General features: G+C 39.3%; 1 protein-coding gene across 1 annotated transcript in view; it reads right to left on the bottom strand.

Annotated features, from left to right (window-relative positions):
- LOC150091873 (proline-, glutamic acid- and leucine-rich protein 1-like) overlaps positions 1–18,855 on the bottom strand; it is a 181,238-nt gene that overhangs the window by 17,849 nt on the left and 144,534 nt on the right. Inside the window, exon 16 of the mRNA XM_090377263.1 lies at positions 5,897–6,883. Within this exon, the coding sequence (XP_090233389.1) occupies positions 5,897–6,883 (987 nt within the window). The remainder of the gene's footprint in view (positions 1–5,896; positions 6,884–18,855) is intronic.

Here is an 18,855-nt window from a genome sequence, read left to right as displayed (position 1 = left end):
ATAAGGCATTGGTCAGACCACATCTTGAGTACTGCATACAGGTCTGGAGGTCTCATTTTAAGAAAGATGTAGAGCTGCTGGAACGAGTACAGAGAAGAGCAACAAGATTAGTGAATGGAACAAAGGGGTACTCTTACGAAGAAAGGCTTAAGTTTTGCAAATTACAGTGTCTGGAGACTAGGCACCAGCGAGGTGATCTGATAGAGGTGTATAAAGCCTTGAATGGTTTGAGCATGCACAATGCTGATGGGATTCTTCCTCTTGCTCAGAATAATCACCTGAGAGGGCATAAATTCAAATTGAGGAAAGACAGATGTAGGCAGACAGATGAAAGACATTAGTGAGAGAAACAAAGGGATGCTCTTACCAAAGAAGCAAGTTCTGCAAATTGCAGAATCTGGAGATTAGGCACCTGCGAGGTGATCTGATTGAGGTGTATAAGGCTTTGAATGGCTTAAGCAAGCTCAATGCTGATGGGATTCTTCCTCCTGCTTAGATTACCCACTTGAGGTGGCATAAATTCAAATTGAGAAAAAAAACAGTTGTAGAATAGATGTGTAGAAATCTGCCTTTAGCCGGTGGGGGGGTGTTGCTTGCTGGAACAAACTTCTATTTGTCATTGTGGAAGTTGATAGATTAAATAAATTCAAGGAACTGGACAAACGTTTTGAATGAATGGATAGATGAAATGGGAAGTGGTGTTTGTTTTTTTTTTTTTTGACTGATGTTGTATAAGCCTGCATTATATTTCACTAATAATGCTAACTTTCACTAAGTCATTATGCAAATATGCAGCTTTGGATTTTATCGACTTGGAGTGAAAGCCACCCTACTTTTGCAACTTTTTCTTCTAGTTTGACAAAAGTTAAACTGGATATTTCTGTCAAGCAACCTTCACCAGGAACTAGTTAATCCAGTCGTAGAAAGAAGAAAGCCCAAAAATGTTCCTGCCCTTTCTAATCCAGATTGACTGAATCCTGTGTGGTCGAAACAGTCGTTGGAAAAGCCAGCAGCAGAAGTATTAATTCAATTTCAACTTCTGTAGCTCAAATTTAGAAAAGATCACAGCTGGATGAAAATGGCTGATAGTGCAATTTCTTACTCAAAATCATAGATATATGTACATACTCCTCAGAGTCCAACATGTAAAATGTAAATCAACATGTTCACTTCTGAAAGAAAGGTTAATTACTACTGAATTTAATAAAAAGCAAACAGATGGGTTTTCAATTATACACTTATCAAGTTTAATTAATTAATTCAAAGAAATGGAACCATCCATGACTGCTTTCATAGTGAAATTTCAACCATTAAGAAAACAACAATATTTGGGTCAGATGTAAAACAAATAAATCAAGCAGAAAGCTGTCCCAAGAGATAATGTTGATATAAATTCAAACTTCTGATAGTGGGCCTTAAAGCAATGTAACTTCATTTGTTGGATAAGTTTAAGCACCTTACTTTACTCTCTAGACTAAATATGTCAATTTACACAAAATGTAAGAGCAGTAATAGAAAATTTCTAATTAAACTATACTTTGCAATGAAATTCTTATTACTTTACTCTTGTTACTCTCTTTTCTAATAAGAACAAACAATAAGAATTAAATTAACTATAAAATAAGACTTAGTCAAACATATAATTCAACAAAGGATGCAATATTTAATCTGTCTAATACCAGATGCATTAGCATTAGTAGAGGCATATGATGCAAGAAAGCAAGCTTATGCAACATCAGCCAAAAAAAAACCTCCCACTTCACCCCGCTATTCGTTCGAAATACCTGTCCAGCTGAGCCTTAAATTTATATAGGCTATCAACTTCCACAACAAGGGATGAAAATCTGTTCCACCAACCAACTACCCGCTGGCTGAAGACAAATTTCCACCACACATCTATCCTACATCTGTCTATCCTCAATTTGAATTTATGCCCTCTCGGGTTATTATTCTGAGCAAGAGAAAGAATCCCATCAGCACTGAGCATGCATGCTCAAACCATTCAAGGCTTTATACACCTCTATCAGATCACCTCGCTGGTGCCTAGTCTCCTGACACTGTAATTTGCAAAACTTAAGCCTTTCTTCGTAAGAGCACCCCTTTGTTCCATTCACTAATCTTATTGCTATTCTCTGTACTCGTTCCAGCAGCTCTACATCCTTCTTGAAATGAGGCCTCCAGACCTGTATACAGTACTCAAGGTGTGACCTGACCATTGCCTTATACAAGGGAATAATCACATCCTTATCCCTGCTAGAAAAATTCATGTATATCATTGACAAGACACCATGAGCTACTCTTGCAGCCTGTCTGCACTGCTCAGAGAACTTCATATCTGCTGCACAATTACCCCCAGGTCCTTTTCATTCTCTACCACTGTCAGTGTAGTACCACAGAGTTGATACACTGCTCTGGGGTTGCTGTTTCCCATATGTAGTACTTTACATTTGTTAATATTAAACTTCATTTGCCACCTCTCAGCCCATCTGATCAACCTTTCCAGATCCTGTTGCAGCAGCATAGCATCAGTAGTGTCCTTAACAACCCTGCCAACCTTTGTCTCGTCTGCAAACTTGGACATTAAGCTTGATATACCATCATCAATATTATTTATAAATACAGAAAACAATAATGGACCCAACACTGAACCCTGAGGGACTCCACTAATAATATTAGTCCATGATGAGCAGTATTCATTGATTACCACTCTCTGTCTTCTCCCCCTCAACCACCCCTTTATCCATAGCAGCAATTTGCCTCCAATGCCACACTGCTCCAATTTTTGCAGCAGTCTTCCATGTGCAACAGTATCAAAAGCCTTTCTAAGATCCAAGTATATATCAAAGTTATTCCTGCATCCAGTTCTTTTGTGACTGCATCATAGTATCCAATCAAATTGGTCAGGCAAGACTTCCCCTTAACAAAACCATGCTGTATCTGAGCTATAACTGAAGTCTTGTCTAGATGATCCTGCAGTGCTTCTTTAACCAGTGCCTCCATTAATTTTCTTGGAACAAAAGTTAAACTCACAGGTCTATAATTACTTATGTTAGCCTTTGATCCTCCTTTGTGAATTGGGGTCACATTTGCACATCTAAAGTCTATGGGTACCTCTCCTCTGAGTCCAAGGAAGCTCTCATAATTATGGCTAAGGGTTTGCTTACTTCCTTTGCTGCCTCCTTTAATATAACTGGATAGATCCCATCCACCCCAGGTGCCTTTCTTGTGTTTATCTTCGACAATTTGTCCTCCACTTTACTCTCAGTTATTACAAGATTCTCTAGTTAAGTGCCAGAGTTGAATACACCTCTGGAATTCCCCTCGCCGAATAACTCCTCATGTGTGAATGTCGATGCAAAATATTCATTTAGCTTGTTAGCTACTTGAGCAGGATCATCAACAGTTGAACCATCGATATCAAGTGGACCAATCTGATTCATCCCCTTCCTTCTAGAGCTTATGTAAGTAAAGAATTCTTTGCTGTTTTATTTTGCATCCCTTAACAAATATTTCTCGTAATCTGCCTTCTCCTGTCTAACCTCCTTTATTACTTGGTTACAGATCAACTTATATCTATCATAGGCTTCTCTGTCACGTGTTAATTTATATGTATCCCATGCATTTTTCTTCTCTGCCATATGTCTCATTAGTTCATCTGACATCCATTTAGGCCTAAACCTTGAACAATATTTCTTAGTTGGTGTGTAAAGCCTAGTAGCTTCCCAGATAAGTTCTTTGAATGCTTCCCATTTTGAATTTGCTGTTGGTAACATCATCAGTTGGTCCCACTGTATAGAATTTAAATACTGTCTCAGACCATCGTAGTCGTCTTTACGAAAACAATAACCCTTCCCTTTACCCCTGATGGTAGTTAGTTCTTTGAGTAAATCCCACTTCAGCACACTGTGATCACTGCCACCTAGTGGTTCCTTTATCTGCAGATTCTTAATTCAAGAAGAATCACTACTGATAATCAAATCAAGAGTATTACTAGTTGCCTCCCGAACATGCTGATGTAGAAAACAATCATCCAATAAATCCACAAAAGTCTTGCTAGTGTGTGAGTGACCAACCCACAAATTCCAGTCAATATCTGGGAAATTAAAATCCCCGATTATAAGACGACTCTCAGATTTACTGGCTCACTCTATTTCCCCTAAAGTTTCTTATTATACTCATCAGAGTCATTAGGCCTATAGCACACTCCTACTCTCAATTTTGATCTCTCAATGCTTATGTCACACCAAACTGATTCGACACTGCACTGTTCAGCGATGTCGACTGGCTTCACTTCCTTGGATTTTATGTGTTTCTTAACTAATAGCATAACCCCTTCTCCCTTCCTATCCTTTCTGTTGACCTTGTACTCCCCAAATTCCAGTTCTGCATTCCTTATATCTGTGTGACACCACGTCTCTGATATCCCAACAATATCCGCCTTTGATGCTTTGAGCAATACCTCAAATTCATCAAATTTATTAACCAAACTCTTAGCATTGGTGTACAAGCAAGTATACATGCACCTGTCCCTATTCTTAGCTACCCTAACAAAACCCATGTGTTTACTTGTACCGCAATGACTCCCAGCAGTCTCTGAAATATCCATGCATCTTGTTTTCCAGGTTTCTGCTCATTTTAATAGAAGCAGTGCAAGAATCACTTTCACCTGCTGGTGGCTACTGTTAATCTATTAGTCCTTGTATCCCCCCCCAAGCTAGCAGTTTTCCGACCCACCTAACACTGCCTCGATAGCATCAGCAAATATTCTTACACCCTTTCTATTTAAGTATATCCCATCCCTGTAGAAGCAGTCTCTCCTGTGAACAAGTACAGACCAGGCTGAAAAAAATTCTACCCCTTGAGCCTTGCACAACCTTTCCAGGAGCGAATTGATCGACAAGGCTCTCATCATATTCTCCCTCCTATCGTGTCTGGGCAGAATTGCAGACGCTTTCAAATTCAACCGTAATTACGGCTTTTTTTTCAACAGTGACCTGTACTTGTTAAGTAATTCTGCCGGTCTCCTACTCTTAATATCATTAGTGCCAACGTGTACATCACCTTTTGTGCCCTTAAAAGATGATATCCGCTCTACGTCATCAACCATTGCCCCTGGCAGACATACCCTGGTCCTGTTCCACCTATCCTTTTTACAAAGCATGTTCCCTGTTTCCCTGAAAATAGAGTCACCAACAACTACTAGTTCCTGTGGGACCAGCGCATTCTGCCTTGGGGGTTGGGGCTGTGTTGCGTGTTGACCAAGTGCAAGCTCTGGCGTTGATGTGGGCAGCTGAGAACTTGATGGGCCCCTCAATTTAGATCTTTCGAGGGCATCCACCCTGTCTTTCAAGCTCTCATATAGGCTCATAATAACGCTCAGTTTTCGCCTGATTTTGTTACACTCCTTGCATTGCACACACACAAAGATATTCCCCATGGCAATATCATGTCCCATACCCGATCGCTCCACAAACATCATGCAAGCAATGCATTTTAAAAGGCTGTGATTCAGAGGGCAACTTCCCCCCTCAGTTCTCCTTTGAGCCACAGAACTCACATTAACTTGAGCCTTTTGCTTTGCTGCTCTGGTCTGAGTCATGATTTTGATTTAATTTCAATAAAATTTCAATTTCAGTACAAAATTATAATCCTAAACTTGTATCCCAACACAGTTATAACGCTATATATATTTTACAGTATAAAGTATTATCTACGAGTTCCGTTTATATAACTTCCATATGAAGTTATGAATTAATTAATTATGCTACGTTTGTAATCTAAGTCGTTATATGTATTTAGTTAAAAGTACAATTTAATTGACAATGAAGTTTAACAAAATTAATAGATTTTACTGATTAATTGACAATATTATATTATATACTATAAATAAACATACCTGTGTTGCTGCATTTACTTCTATTTTCCTTTTCTTTGCTATTTCTCCTTCATCGGTGCCATCTGATGTTAATAGCCTTTTCTCACTTTTTCCTGCAAAACTAGAGCACACTTTATCTGTTTTCTCTTCCGATTCAGATGTTTCCACAAATCTGGCTTCAGGATGTCTTTCTAGTCCATTTTCCTTTGGTTCACCTTGATTTACATCATTAACAACATGTGGAGATGAGTCTGCAATGATAGTATCTGGTGTGGAAACGATTATGGCATCGGAGTAAACAGGACAATGGGGCAGTATGAGAGGTGGATTAGCAGAGGATGTGTGTGAGTCATCATTCACTAAAGTTGGACCATTTGTTTCAACTACTTTATGAGTTTCTTCCTCCTCCTCTATTTCGCTTGCTTCCTCCTCCTCTTCCTCTTCTTCATCTTCCATTTCCTCTTCCTCACCTTCTATTTCCTCATCCTCTGCTTCTTCATCGGGTACTATCTCTTCATCATTCTCAGAAAGCATTCTTACAATCATTTCTCCTTGTGGAGCAATTGCCATTTCTTCTTCTTCTTCTTCTTCTACTGGTTCTGTTTCAACTTCTTCTACTACTGCTTCCTCTTCTTCTTCCACTGCATCTTCTTCCTCTTCGACTTCTTCACCTGGTTCTTTCTCTTCAGAAGTAGTAACTGCACTAATTTCACAAATATGTTCTCTTGGTTCTGGAGTCGATGTTGGCTCATTATTTGAAGCAGGTTGGAAAACTGTACACACATTTCTACTGGAAGGATGAATATTGTTTACACCACTGACATTCCAAGACCATTCTGCTTTATGTGTATCTTCATTTATAACCTCACCATTTACCTGTTGCTCAACGGGTGCATTATAAAGTTTTCCAGTCATGTACTGTGATTTTGGTATAGGATAAATAACAGACACTCTAGGATGAATGATTGTGCTACATGTAGCCAGTGCTTGTATGCACGTTTCTGATACCTGAAAGTTATATATATATATATATATATAAGATAGCTTATCCAGTATTCATTTAACAACACTAGTCAGTAAACAACAACCAATATGAAGAATGTTCTGAAAAATTATAGACAAACTTCAGGAAGTTAATTAGCTGATTATGAATCAGTTGTTTTATGAACATGTATGTCCCCAATCATTACATGGCTATGAGAATTTCAAGTTTTAAGTTCTCCTATTTTGATGATCACATAGCCATAGTATGTTGGCTAAGTAATAAAATAAAATGAAACCTCTATTTTCTATGTTCTTGTCAACTGGCATATGACATCGTTAGGTCACCCAGTAATGGGCATTCTTAACCTTGAAGATATGTTTAGGCTCCAGTGTAGTAAAATGGTAAGTAATTATTCCAGAGGGAGATATTCCATGGGCTATTATTATTATTAATTGATTTGAATACCAGCCGGTATTCAAATAAACAAATTCCAATCCTGCAACTTTATTTACAATAAAATAAAATAAAATATATAGTAGTCTAAAACTGATGTGATTTTATTTACAATAAAATACAAAAATATAAAATATGATGATAAAAGCGATAAAAACAATTAATAAAATACCGTAACAACTGTAGCTTTCGGAGATAGAGATCCCCTATCTCAACAGCATATTTCTGCTGTGTGGCACATCCTTAAATAGCAGATCCACGGCACTCGTCACATGGTTCCTCGGGAGTAAGGCCGGAATTTCCCATTTATGCACCGGAAATGGCTTGGGAGCGCGCTGCTGAAACCATTCATCTTGCCCAAGAACCACAGTTTCCAAGAGGGGAAACTGTGGAAACGTACACCCTTGTCTCTATTAATGGAATTGCTAGCTGCCCCAATATGTAAACTCTCAAGTCATTTACGGTCCCAGAACCCCTGTGCATGATCCTTGATGACAGCATCCTCCGGGGAGATTTCATGTTGCTTCTCCCAAAAATGTTCTGCCACGGCATATTTTCCATAATTTGCGGACTTTATTGCACTCATATTCCCCCAGACGGTCTTTCAGTCGTCGCCCTGTCTCACCTACATAACACACCCCACAATCCGGGCATTTAATCTCGTATACTACCCCACTGTTGGCTTCTTTCGTTAAGGGGTCTGTGACACAAGATATCACTGTGTACAACCTCCGTCCCGGGAATTGCACACAGCATATCTGGCACCCCCGAATTACTCGTGCAATGTGGTATGAAAGGCTCAGTACGGGTGGACTCCGCTCCTCTAATAATTCTGTCCAACACCCTCTGGGAGTAGCCGCATTTCTTGAGGTCTGCCGTGACATGAATAATTTTGTTATCTCTGTCTTCGGAGGTGCTACAGTGGGACCACACCCTATCTACTAAAGCCTTGACAACACTAACCTTGTGTTGGCTAGCTTGTGCCGAGGTATAATGAGTATATTGACCTCGGCACATGGGCTTTCTAAACACCTTGGTCTTGAGCCTACAACCATCGCTAATAACCAACACGTCAAGGAATGGTAGGGTTCCCTCTGCTTCCACCTCCGAAGTAAATTTAATAAAAGGGGAGAAGCTATTAAGTACATCAAGTATCTGATCCTCCCTCCCCTTTTGTATAATGGTGAATGTGTCATCAACAAATCTTTTCCATTTAAGCATGGGAAATTCCAAACCCTCAAAAATTCGAACTTCCAACTCTTCCATAGCTAAGTTAGCCACTATGGCACTAATGGGGGAACACATGGCTGTGTCATGGATCTGCTTATACATGACATCTTGGAAAACCATTGTGGTATTGGATATTACCACTATGGTTTTCCACAGCCTCACAAATATCATTAACACTAAGAGAGACCTAGTACTTAACAAAACTTCCTTTTCTAATGCCATTCTGACACACTGGACTCCGAATTTAATAGGGATACAAGTGAACAATGATGTAACATCAAAAGAAATCACAATCTCGTCTTCTCGTATAGTCTGCCCTTTTATAAAATCCACAAACTCTTTGCTATTCTTGATAACCAAGTTGGAAAGTCCTACTATGGGTGCGATCAACTTGGCTAGGTACCTTGATAGAGCTTATGTGGGACTACTTACAAATGATACAATTGGCCTGAGTAGTACACCCGCTTTATGTATCTTGTTGAGCCCGTAGAATCTGGGTAAGCGGCATCCAGCAGCATGTAATAACCAATATACCTCCTTGGATACCCTTCCTGACTTGTGCCAATGCTGTATAAGGTTATTCACTTGTCGTTCCACACTAACCAATGGATTTCTAGGGACAATTTTGTACGTAGTGGTATCTTGCAATAATTCCAAAGCTTTATTAAAACATTGCTCCTTGTCTAAAATAACTGTGGCTCTACCCTTGTCCGCGGGTAAGACTATGATTTCATCGTCTGGTGAAATCATATTTTTGTGAGGGTGTGGAGTTCTGTTTATCCAGTACCACCATGGTTTTCCAAGATGTCATGTATAAGCAGATCCATGACACAGCCATGTGTTCCCCCATTAGTGCCATAGTGGCTAACTTAGCTATGGAAGAGTTGGAAGTTCGAATTTTTGAGGGTTTGGAATTTCCCATGCTTAAATGGAAAAGATTTGTTGATGACACATTCATCATTATACAAAAGGGGAGGGAGGTTCAGATACTTGATGTACTTAATAGCTTCTCCCCTTTTATTAAATTTACTTCGGAGGTGGAAGCAGAGGGAACCCTACCATTCCTTGACGTGTTGGTTATTAGCGATGGTTGTAGGATCAAGACCAAGGTGTTTAGAAAGCCCATGTGCCGAGGTCAATATACTCATTATACCTCGGCACAAGCCAGCCAACACAAGGGTAGTGTTGTCAAGGCTTTAGTAGATAGGGTGTGGTCCCACTGTAGCACCTCCGAGGACAGAGATAACAAAATTATTCGTGTCACGGCAGACCTCAAGAAATGTGACTACCCCCAGAGGGTGTTGGACAGAATTATTAGAGGAGCGGAGTCCACCTGTACTGAGCCGTTCGCCCCTGTGAGCACTGCATACATTCCCTACTATCCGGGCCTTTCAGACCACATTGCATGAGTAATTCGGGGGTGCCAGATATGCTGTGTGCAATTCCCGGGACGGAGGTTGTACACAGTGATATCTTGTGTCAAAGAGCCCATAACGAAAGAAGCCAACAGTGGGGTGGTTTACGAGATTAAATGCTCGGATTGTGGGGTGTGTTACGTAGGTGAGACGGGGCGATGACTGAAAGACCGTCTGTAGGAATATGAGTGCAATAAAGTCCGCAAATTATGGAAAATATGCCGTGGCAGAACATTTTTGGGAGAAGCAACATCAAATCTCCCCGGAGGATGCTGTCATCACGGATCATGCACAGAGGTTCTGGGACCGTAAATGGCTTGAGAGTTTACGTATTGGGGCAGCTAGCAATTCCATTAACAGAGACAAGGGTGTACGTTTCCACAGTTTCCCCTCTTGGAAACTGTGGTTCTTGGGCGAGATGAACGGTTTCAGCTAGTGCGCTCCCGAGCCATTTCCGGTGCATAAATGGGAAATTCCGGCCTTACTCCCGAGGAACCATGTGACGAGTGCCGTGGATCTGCTATTTAAGGATGTGCCACACAGCAGAAATATGCTGTTGAGAAAGGGGATCGCTATCTCCGAAAGCTACAGTCGTTACAGTATTTTATTAATTGTTTTTATCGCTTTTATCATCATATTTTATATTTTTGTATTTTATGGTAAATAAAATCACATCAGTTTTAGACTACTATATATTTTATTTTATTTTATTGTAAATAAAGTTGCAGGATTGGAATTTGTTTATTTGAATACCGGCTGGTATTCAAATCAATATATGCTCTTATATTTATTTTTTTTCCTGAAAAGTAACATACGTTAATCATAAATTTTCTTTCGTGTATATATGAATGAAAGCAGAAAAGAAATTCACAAAGTCGTATATTTCTTCAAAGTGAGTGATACTGTTGACTTGGCAAGCGAACGTCATTGAGTAGGCAGTACAGTACTAACAATTCACTATATGGCCAGTGCAGTGAAGTTTCTGGTGTACGTCAGCAAGAGCTGCAGTCCAGTAATTTTTACAATTGCGAAAACAATGTCGAAGAGAAAGTGTTTAAGTATTAATGATAAAGCAAAGATTGTTATGTTATTGACCAGGGTTTTAAGAAAAAATATGTTGCGAAGAAATATGGCAATCTGCAAGCAGTTTATCTACGATTTTAAAAAAATCGAGAATCAATTTTAAATGCAACTGAAGGAGGAGCAGACAAGAAGCGAATTAAGTTGTGTATATACGAAGATGTTGTAAAATGGTTGCAAATGATACATGAAAAGAATATCCAAATATCGGGGCCTAATAAATAAGCAACAAGCTCTGAAATTTGCACAGTCCCTTGGACATACAGAATTTAATGCGAGCACTGGGTGGCTAGATAAATTTAAGAAGTGCCACAGAATTGTGGAAAAGGTTATTTGTGGAGAAAGTGTTAATGTAAGTGAAGAAGATTGCAACAGTTGGAGGAACAATACCTTAAAGAAGATTTGAGAAGAATATGAGCAATAAGAATGTTTTTAATGCTAACGAAATGGGTTTATTCTTTAAATGTTTACCGAATAGAACACTTGCTTTTAAGGATGATAAATGTTTTGGCGGAAAACAAAGCAAAGAAAGAATCACTGTGCTAGTTGGAGCAAATATGACAGGAAGTGAAAAATTGACTTTTAGTCATCGGAATATCAAAAAACCCAAGATGTTTTAGAGGCACAAAATCTTTGGAAGTTGACTACACCTTTTAATAAAAAAGCATGGATGACAAGTGATATTTTTGAAGAATGGATATTAAAACTAGACAAGCGTATAACAAAATAAAAAAGGAAAATCGTGTTGGTAACTGTCTGGCACATCCTGCCAAACTTAAAAGTGCAAATTTGTTTTTACCACCAAACGTAACGTCAAAACTCCAGCCAATGGACCAAGGCATCATTAAAAATTTAAAATTTCATTATCAAAAGAGAATAATAATGAAGATTGTCAATGCGTTATCAGAAAATAGAAACTTGGAGGTTACAATTAACCTTAGAGATTGCATCTCTGAAATGGCAAAAGTTTGGACAAACGATGTCACTAAATACACTATTCAAAATTGTTTTTCGAAAGCGGGATTTGCATTGAATACAGAAGTCGAACAACGACTGGACGAACAAGATGAACTGCCCCTTTCACAACTGAAAAACTTTTGGACATTATTAGAATCGTCTGGAAACATTGAAAATGAAATAACACTGGATAGTTATCTTTATGTAGATCACAGCAGAACATCCAAATGAAGATGAAATACTGCTGAACAGTGTTAGACGCGACCATGATCATGAGGAAATTAACGATGACGCTGAAGAGACGCATCAGAACAACCCATAGAAAAGCTAACTCGCGAAGAAATGATTAACACTTTTAAAACGGTTCGTATGGGTCTACAGTTTTGTGAAAATGTTCCTGGTAATGTTTTTAATGCTCTGAAGAAATGTGAGGTTTTCTTTGAGAATAAGACAATTTTTTAATTGTACTGTGCAAACGAAAATTACAGATTTTTTTAAATTTGTGATACTTACCAGCAAAAACGGTAAACGTAATTTAAATAAGTATGTTTTTGAAATAAAATACATTAAAAATAAATGCAGATTCGTTTTCATTCTCTAATTAGATAACAATTTCTAATAAAAAAGATATTCTCAGTATAACGAAATTTCTCTATAACGAATTTTTTCGCCGGATTTATCGAATTCGTTATAGGGAAGTTCGACTGTATATATATATATATATATATATATATATATATATAATCCAATTAATCCAAAAATTAAATAGAGATAAAAATTAATAAAAATATATATTAAAAATAAATAAGAAAAAATAGTATATTTTCAGTTCAACTATATATGTGTTGTCAGTGGTGTGGTTTGGCCATGCGAGTACTAGGATTTCTGTTTTATTATTTTTCGCTGCATAAATGACCACCGTTATGCAAATCTATTGCATCGGCGGTTTGATCTTAGTATCATTCTGTCGTTGCATGGATTTGTTTAGCATTCGAAATGCAGTGATTCCCTGACTATTTTTGGCCTCGTGGTCCTCTGTCGATATGGGGCATAATGGTCAGTTTATTTTATTTCATTTTATCAATTATTTGGTAATGTAATGTTGTTATATGACCAAATAATGGTCATGTAATAATGTTAGTCCACATTTCCACCTTAGTGAGATTTCACATAATTCGGAAATGGGTGCCTACTAGTGGGCGCCGCCAAATTTCTTTTAATTGGCTTAATTTTCTAAATTATACCTTATGTTATTGTTATTTTATTTGGTTCAGTTCACTCTACTGGTTTGCTATGCTACTGGCAATTCTATTTTAATTTAGTTTACACACACACACACACATACACACACACACACACACACACACACACACACACACACACACACACACACACACACACACACACACACACACACACACACACACACACGTTTTTGTATATATGTATATCTTACTACAATTTTGGGAAATAAAAAGAACAATGATCTGTAAATAATAATGTTTGAATGTGCTCACAGATGGTAGTAATGTTGGTGAGGGCTAACATGTTCAACCTTGTCTGTCTGCCTCCCACCACTCTGTCTGTAACGGAAAGACAGTTGTAATGCAAATACGCATAGTTTATCTGCGTATCTACTGCATATTGTTTCTTTTGTGTTTTGCTTTGTGTTTAGCACTGTATCATTAATGTTTAAGCAGAAGCAAAGAGAATGTCTCAATCACCCTGACAAGTTTCCTGCATGCATGGACTGTTTACAACAAAAACACAGAGGAAGAAAATGTACAGTATTACTAAACATGCAAATTCTCTGTAGTTGTTGCAAAACAGTGTTCAGGACAAAACTTAGACTCCACATATGTGCTGTATTAGTTGCAGTAGAAATCTAAGAATGTGGCTAACTGGGAAAATTAAAAGTATGCCTTTTTTTGTTCCAATGGTGAGTGAACACCTTTCTGATAACTGATGACTGCTAATTCTCCATGACAAAAATATCAGGGATGTCCAGAAGAAGCAAGTTTTTGGTCCTTGAGGTTGTCACAGACATTCTCTCAGATATCTTGGAAGCTACTAGGCTTTACATACCAACTAAGAAATATTGTTCAAGGTTTAGGCCTAAATGGATGTCAGATGAACTAATGAGACATATGGCAGAGAAGAAAAATGCATGGGATACATACAAATTAACACGTGACACAGAAGCCTATGATAGATACAAGTTGATCAGTAACCAAGTTACAAAGGAGGCTAGGCAGGCGAAGGCAGATTACGAGAAATCTTTGGCAAGGGATGCAAAGAAAAACAGCAAAGAGTTCTTTACTTATGCAAACTCTAGAAGGAAGGGGATGAATCAGATTGGTCCACTGGGACCAATCTGATTCATCCCCTTCCTTCTAGTACAGAGTGATATCGATGGGTAAACTGTTGATGAACCTGCTCAGGTAGCTAACAAACTAAATGAATATTTTGCATCGACATTCACACGAGGAGTTATTCAGCGAGGGGAATGCTTGGTTGGTTGGTTTTGATTTTATTGGCGCATTAGCTACTAAGGTGCTACTATTAGCTACTACAATGCGCCAAAGGGGAATGCCAGTGTATTCAACTCTTGCAGTAAGCTAGACAATCTTGTAATAAATGAGAGTAATGTGGAGGAGAAATTGTTGAAGATAAACACAAGAAAGGCACCTGGGGTGGATGGGATCTATCCAGTTATATTAAAGGAGGCAGCAAAGGAAGTAAGCAAACCCTTAGCCATAATTATGAGAGCTTCCTTGGACTCAGGGGAGGTACCCATGGACTGGAGATGTGCAAATGTGAGCCAAATTCACAAAGGAGGATCAAAGGCTGACACAAGTAATTATAGACCTGTGAGTTTAACTTCTGTTCCCGGAAAATTAATGGAGGCACTGGTTAAAGAAGCACTGCAGGATCATCTAGACAAGACTTCAGTTACAGTTCGGACACAGCATGGTTTTGTTAAGGGGAAGTCTTGCTTGACCAATTTGATTGGATACTATGATGCAGTCACAAAAGAACTGGATTCAGGGAATAACTTTGATATTATATACTTGGACCTTAGAAGGGCTTTTGATTCTGTTGCACATGGAAGACTGCTGCACAAATTGGAGCAGTGTGGCATTGGAGGCAAATTGCTGCTATGAATAAAGGGGTGGTTGAGGGGGAGAAGACAGAGAGTGGTAATCAATGGACACTGCTCATTGTGAACTAATGTTATAAGTGGAGTCCCTCAGGGTTCAGTATTGGGTCCATTTTTGTTTCCTGTATTTATAAATGATATTGATGATGGTATATTAAGCTTAATGTCCAACTTTGCAGACGATACGAAGGTTGGCAGGGTTGTCAAGGACACTACTGACACTATGCTGCTGCAACAGGATCTGGAAAGGTTGAGTAGATGGGCTGAGAGGTGGCAAATGAAGTTTAACATTGACAAATGTAAAGTACTACATATGGGAAACAGCAACCCCAGAGCAATGTATCAACTCTGTGGTACTACACTGACAGTGATAGAGAATGCAAGGGACCTGGGGGTGGTTGTGCAGGCAGATATGAAGTTCTCTGAGCAGTGCAGATGGGCTGCAAGAGTATACAGGCCTGAAGGCCTCATTTCAAGAAGGATGTAGAGCTGCAGGAACGAGTACAGAGAAGGGCAATAAGATTAGTGAACGGAACAAAGGGGTGCTCTTACGAAGAAAGGCTTAAGTTTTGCAAATTACAGTGTCTGGAGACTAGGCACCAGCGAGGTGATCTGATAGAGGTGTATAAGGCCTTGAATGGTTTGAGCATGCTCAATGCTGATGGGATTCTTCCTCTTGCTCAGAATAATCACCCGAGAGGGCATAAATTCAAATCGAGGAAAGACAGATGTAGGATAGACGTGCGGAAATTTGCCTTTAGCCAGCAGGTGGTTGGTTGGTGGAACAGACATCCATCCCATGTCGTGGAAGTTGAGAGCCTAAATAAGTTTAAGGCTCAGCTGGACAGGTATTTCGAATGAGGGGTGAAGTGGAAGTGGTTATTTTTTATTTATTTTTGGCTGATGCTGCATAAGCTTGCTTTCTTGCATCAAATGCCTCTATTAATGCTAATATGCCAGACAAGCTGTACTTGCTACCTGGGAGCCTAAACGCTGATGGAACTGATATTCGGGTGACATTCAAGTCAAGTGGACCCAATTTCAGCGAAGTCTCGACGGCCTGTGACAGCCAAATCCTCTGCTTGCACCTTCACAATGGTGGGACTGTTAGTAATCCTGGGTATAACCTCCATGCAACAAGCACACTGTTGGTGACCACCCAAGTGTGAACCAACATAAGCAGGGGTCGAGGTGTGGCGCCCACACCACATGGAGGAATGCCACCCTTGTGTTACCAGGCAATACTAGGTGGTAGATGACTCATCAACCGGTGCAATACCACCACTTTGCTTACTGAAGACTTGAAGTGGTGGAACCCATGTTTATTCTCGAGAGCCAAGTTCTGGTCAACCCTTCCCCATCTCTTCCATCATGCAGTATGACTGATGACTTTTAGGGTTATTATGATCATCATGGCGAGATGCAATCTTCCTTACATTTCGAGGGTACAGCTCTAAAAAGGTGTTCGCAGGTCGGCTGTAATTAGTACACTGGACTGAACTTATTAGTAACTCTTTAGGCTGCTTCCAGAATTTAGGAATCTTGCTACCTCTACTCTGCTAGATAGTGTATTTTACACTATGCCCCCACTACTCGGAGGGAGTCCGAGTAGTGGGGGCATTGTCGAGGCCACGTTATGTCATGGATCTAGATATATTCTTTCCATGTGTACACCATATCCCAAAATTTCATTACTACATACAGCATGTCTCCCCACATTTTCTTACTACTGAATAGACCATGAATTGTGAAACTAATAGAGTAAGCTTATCTGCGAAAAGATCTAAACCTCCGAAACACTTCCTAGTTCATTTCAAAAATATACGTGGTCTCAATTCTAATCTCCCAACGATGTCCATTTCCACTTGCAGCGTCCCAAACTCCATTTACTTTTTCTGACAGAATCTGTTATTGGTTGATTCAACTACTGCTCATCTCAGTTGTCCAAATTATTCACTGTATGATTCCTTTCGCCTCAAAGGTGTTACTTGTGCATATGTCCTTTCCAATATTCCCCGTCAGGGAATTGGTAATTTGGAATCTCCTCTCTTCGATCCTCTCTGGCTTAAAAATCTCTCTACCTCACTGGGTCAAATTCATCTGTTGTCTCTACCGTTCTCCCATCTCCACTAATCAATTGGAGCTCTTTGATTTCCTCTCTTTGCAAGTTGACTTTCTCCAGTCAAACTTTCCTAACAGTGAGGTAATTTTACTTGGTTATTTTAATGTTCACAACTCCAACTGGCTTCTGTTTTCTAGTCTCACTGACCCAGTTGGTCGGGGATGCTGAGGCTTTTGCAATTACTAATGGCCTTGCACAGATTGTTCATTTACCTATAAGAATACTGGAAAATTCTAACTATACAGCCAACACACTTGATATTTTTCTCACAAACAACGTCGAAGTGAGTGGTCCTTTAGGCACTTCAGATCACAATTCGGTGATTGTCTCTCCTCCAACGGAGCCTTTATCTCATGGCCATTTCGAACCCTTTTTTTTTTTTTTTTTTTTGGATTACAAGAATGCAAAATGGGATGACCTGCGAGATTTCTTTTCTTCTTTTCCTTGATAGGGCTACTGTTTCAAAACTTCTGATGTCAACGTTTGCTCAGATCGTGTCAGTGAAATTATTCTTGTAGGAATGCAATCCTTTATCCCACACTCCATTTTAAAATCTCGTCCTTTATCTAAATCTTGGTTTTCCAATAAATGTGCTAAGGCTGTTCAAGAGAAGAACATTGCATATCGTAATTGGCTTGTTTCTAATTCTTCAGTTTCATTTTCTGCCTACACCAAAGCTCGCAACAATTGTAAAGCAGTTATTAATCAGTCCAAACTAGAGTTTGAACAGGCTAAGAGTAGAAAATTTGCTTCTTTCCATAATGGTAGCCGAGCACTCTGGTCTCTTGCCAAAGCTATTGGCTGCAACTTTTGCCCATCTCTGCTCCCAACTCTGTCCAAACCAGATGGTTCTGTTGTCACTTCAGCCAAGGATAAAGTTGACCTGATACATCCCATTTTTCTTCCAACTCATGTATTAATGATCTTGGTAAAACCCCTCCCACCATTCCCAACACGCTCCATTCAATGCCTCCTGTGGTCTTCCGTCAAAAGAATGTCAGAAGGATTTTGACGAATCTTGATGCTAAGAAAGCTCCAGGTCCTGATGGTATTTCTCCACTTGTTCTCAAAAACCTGTGCTGCTGAACTTACTCCTGTTCTATGTCGCCTTTTTTCATTTTCTTATTCCAAAGGTGTTTTTCCTTCTGCTTGGAAATTTGCTCATATCCAGCCAGTTCCCAAAAAAGGTGACGAATCCCTCCCATCCAATTATCGTCCCATTGCAATTACTTCTACTCTTTCTAAAGTAATGGAGAAATCAATTAACCGCCAACTCTTAAACTACCTAGAAACCTTCCATCTAATCAACGATCGCCAGTATGGATTCCATCAGTATCGATCCACTGGTGATAATCTGGCTTATGTTACCCATTTATGGACTAATTCAATGGAAAGGTTTGGTGAAACTCAAGTAGTTGCTCTTGACATCTCAAAGGCTTTCGATCGTGTTTGGCATAAAGATCTTCTAAATAAGCTTCCATCTTATGGTTTGTCAACTGTTTTTTGTAATTGGTTATCCAGTTTTCTTTCTGATCGCTCACTGAGGGTGATGGTAGATGGCTCTCTGTCTTTTAACTT

Source organism: Mastigoproctus giganteus, chromosome 1, assembly GCF_048544385.1.
Source record: "Mastigoproctus giganteus isolate SK-2022 chromosome 1, ASM4854438v1, whole genome shotgun sequence".
NCBI classification, from domain to species: domain Eukaryota; kingdom Metazoa; phylum Arthropoda; class Arachnida; order Uropygi; family Thelyphonidae; genus Mastigoproctus; species Mastigoproctus giganteus.
The sequence above is the reverse complement of the archived record's forward strand: the minus strand, read 5'-3'. Positions and strand labels throughout refer to the sequence as shown.